Genomic DNA, 1205 nt, shown 5'->3' on the forward strand with positions numbered 1-1205 from the left:
TGGCTAAATGTTTTTCTGTTATACACTGGGAGATAGTTAGCATGAAAAGAGAACTCAAACCATTTTACATACGTAAAATGCACATTCTGAATTCTTGCATCAGGTACAATATGAAAATAAACCCATACGCACCTCATACACACTGGTGATGGACAGTCTGTAGAAGACTGGGAGAAAGACCTCAGAGGTGACCACCACTGTCAATATATAGGCAACACAAAATAATCCAACAATGGCTCCGTAGTGGTACACCTACAGCACAGAGCAGAGATTTTTTTTTAGCAAACTCACAATGACTGGTAATGAACTATGACATGCAAATGCTAAGAATCATTTGGGTTTTGTGTCATCAGCAGTCACAGCTAGGATGATAGGAAGTTGTCACTGTGCAGGTTGAAGACCAGTATGTATTGTAATGTACTGTACAGAGTAACAGTCTTCATTTATACAAAAGATACAAATGCGGTCTCTTAGAGGATGTTCATGTTGTATTTTTATTTATAATATATAAGTTCAATTCATTCAGATTCTCATCTGAAACATACATTCAAGTTTAATTTTTGAAGCAGTTTAACAAGAGCTTTTCACAGTTTGTCAGATGATTTTTGTTTGACTATTGCTCTGTTATTGTGACTGTAATACTGAACTTAATAACGCATGAGCCAAAGTTCATACACTTAAATACCAGAGGTAGGGGACTCAAGCCATATGACTTGACTTGAATCAGACTTAAGTCAGAAATTTAAGGACTTGAGACTTGCTTGACTAACATCTGCCTTTTTATTTAAATCCAGACGCTTTTATTTCAAAAGGTCATTTTTCCAAAGTCGGCTTTTATTGCACAATACCCTTTTCCCCATTGGCCTATTTATTTCAAAATGCCACTTTTCAGCAGAATGACTTTGTCTGTCAATCAGTACTAGTGGGTGGGACCTGCTGATCCTTTGACATCGATTCGTTTTCCTGTACGCCTGTGTGGGGCTGTGTAGCTAGATACAACGGGAAACGTTGGAAGTCATGAGAGATGGCAGACTTGAGTGAACTCCGTGAAGTCCTGCTTACTTTAGCAGATCAAACAGAGAGAAATCACTTGCCAGCAGATGCTGTTTTGAGTCGTTTGGATGATATTTTTGAAATGCTCGGGATGTTAATTGCTCTTCAAGGTGCTCACATTGATGACGCAATTTTCGACAGTTTGAGAGCAA

General features: G+C 38.3%; 1 protein-coding gene across 1 annotated transcript in view; it reads right to left on the reverse strand.

Annotated features, from left to right (window-relative positions):
* slc5a8 (solute carrier family 5 member 8) overlaps positions 1-1205 on the reverse strand; it is a 52992-nt gene that overhangs the window by 9038 nt on the left and 42749 nt on the right. Inside the window, exon 2 of the mRNA XM_020619189.1 lies at positions 133-252. Within this exon, the coding sequence (XP_020474845.1) occupies positions 133-252 (120 nt within the window). The remainder of the gene's footprint in view (positions 1-132; positions 253-1205) is intronic.

This window comes from Monopterus albus, unplaced genomic scaffold (genome assembly GCF_001952655.1).
Source record: "Monopterus albus unplaced genomic scaffold, M_albus_1.0 scaffold216.1, whole genome shotgun sequence".
Lineage (NCBI taxonomy): Eukaryota > Metazoa > Chordata > Actinopteri > Synbranchiformes > Synbranchidae > Monopterus > Monopterus albus.